Genomic DNA, 2,213 nt, shown 5'->3' with positions numbered 1-2,213 from the left:
AGCCTTCACCTCCTGGGCTAAAGTGATCCTCCCACCTGAGCCTCCAGGGTAGCCAGAACTGTAGGAGCATGCCACCATACCCAGCTAATTTTTAAATGTTTTGTAGAGATGGAGGTCCCACTATGTTGCCCAGGCTGGTTTCAAACTCCTGGGTTCAAGTGGCCCTCCTATCTTGACCTCCCAAAGGTAGCTATACTGCTCCTGACCTGAATATCAGTATTTAGCAAAAGGTAGACTTTCGAACATTTTATAATCTAGCAGTGATTATCTTGTTGTGTTTTAGTAATCACACTGTTTACTATTTCTGCTGTTTGGGGAGAGGAGTCACCTATTTCTAATGACAGTCTCAAGGCAGAGAAATGTACTTGTGCATATACAATTGGGAGGTGGGAGAGTAAACTAATGGCTTGCTTGGTACCATTTGAATTTATGGTAATGACATATTTCAAATGGTTCTTATGAATAGGAAGATTGATTGCAAGCTATCTCTTCTTGACATAACCAGGCAACTGTTTTCAACGCCACCCACATCCAGCTTTCAGAGGTACCTCAGGATTCTAAGTCTTTGGTTTTTTTTTTTTTTTTTTTGAGACAGAGTCTCGCTCTGTTGCCCAGGCTGGAGTGCAATGGCATGATCTCAGCTCACTGCAACCTCTACTTTCCTGGTTCAAGTGATTGTCCTGCCTTGGCCTCGAGAGTAGCTGGGATCACAGGCACCTATCACCACGCCCAGCTAATTTTTATATTTTTAGTAGAGACGAGGTTCACAATGTTGGCCAGGCTGGTCTCAAATTCTTGACCTTCGGTGATCCACCACCTTGGCCTCCTAAAGTGCTGAGATTACAGGCATGAGCCACTGTGCCCCGGGCTGGATTCTGTCTTTTAGGGTTTTTTTTAGGTAGCTTCTTATTGATGTCTCTTTAGCAGGCAGAAGATATGAGAAAGCAACCTAATCATCGTTCTATCCATCTCCTATCCTCCAAAATCTTGTTGTTATCTCCTGTCTGATGTTATCTTTCTCTACCCTTCTGTATTTAGATCTTCCTTTCCTGTTTTCAGTATTTTAGAAGCAGCAAATACTGTTTTACATTATAATGACTGGGCAACTTGATATTGTTTTCTAGTCGTTCCCACTCAGTTTTCTCTGTTACAATACATATGAAAGAAACCACAATTGATGGAGAAGAGCTTGTTAAAATTGGAAAGTTGAACTTGGTAAGCATCTACCTTAATACTACTGATTCATTCTTAAAAACCTCATAGAGCAGCTTGAAATTTTGTACTTTAGACAAATTTTTGTGGTCACTGGGTGATTGATTAACTTTGCAGTGGGAGAAGAAATTTGTTAATTATAGAAACATTATTTTGCGGGCTATTGAATATATTATGTATACTATGAGAATGAAAGTCTTTGAATCCAAATCCAATAGACTCAATTTTTGTTTTTATTTTTAAAATTAAAGGTTGATCTTGCAGGAAGTGAAAACATTGGGCGTTCTGGAGCTGTTGATAAGAGAGCTCGGGAAGCTGGAAATATAAATCAATCCTTGTTGACTTTGGGAAGGGTTATTACTGCTCTTGTAGAAAGAACACCTCATGTTCCTTATCGAGAATCTAAACTAACTAGAATTCTCCAGGATTCTCTTGGAGGGCGTACAAGAACTTCTATAATTGCAACAATTTCTCCTGCATCTCTCAATCTTGAGGTAAGCCCTTTGAAAGGAAGCTGCAAATATGGTAGCTGTAATGCTTATTTAGCTGTTATGTATTTTAAAAGTTCATTTACTAGGACACAGTGGCTCACACCTGTAATCCAGCACTTTGGAAGTCCTAGGTGGGCGGATCACTTGAGCTCAGGAGTTCGAGACCAGCTTGGACAACATGACAAAACCCTGTCTCTACCAAAAATACAAAATGTTAGCCGGGTTTGGTGGTGCGCTCCTATGGTCCCAGCTACTTGGGAGGCTGAGGTGGGAGGATCACTTGAGCCTGGGAGGTGGAAGTTGCAATGAGCTGAGATCATGCTACTACACTCCAGCCTGGGTGACAGAGTGAGACCCCATCTCAAAAAAAAAAAAGTACAAGAAAAAAGTTTCTTTATTAGCTTCATTCATTCTATGCTATAGTGTAAAAGAATCTGGATATTGCATATGAACATATACAGGAGGGGCCGGGCGCGGTGGCTCAAGCCTGTAATCCCAGCACTTTGGGAG

At 41.2% G+C, this 2,213-nt stretch overlaps 1 protein-coding gene across 1 annotated transcript in view; it reads left to right on the top strand.

Moving 5' to 3' along the window:
* The window catches only part of KIF11 (kinesin family member 11), a 60,720-nt gene that overhangs the window by 26,604 nt on the left and 31,903 nt on the right, over positions 1-2,213 (top strand). The window contains exons 7-8 of the mRNA XM_037727747.1: positions 1,125-1,215; positions 1,464-1,706. Coding sequence (XP_037583675.1) covers positions 1,125-1,215; positions 1,464-1,706 — 334 coding nt within the window. The remainder of the gene's footprint in view (positions 1-1,124; positions 1,216-1,463; positions 1,707-2,213) is intronic.

The sequence above is a fragment of the Cebus imitator genome, unplaced genomic scaffold (assembly GCF_001604975.1).
Source record: "Cebus imitator isolate Cc_AM_T3 unplaced genomic scaffold, Cebus_imitator-1.0 Scaffold238, whole genome shotgun sequence".
NCBI classification, from domain to species: Eukaryota; Metazoa; Chordata; class Mammalia; order Primates; family Cebidae; genus Cebus; species Cebus imitator.
Note: the sequence above shows the minus strand (reverse complement) of the source record. Positions and strands in the feature narration are given on the sequence as shown.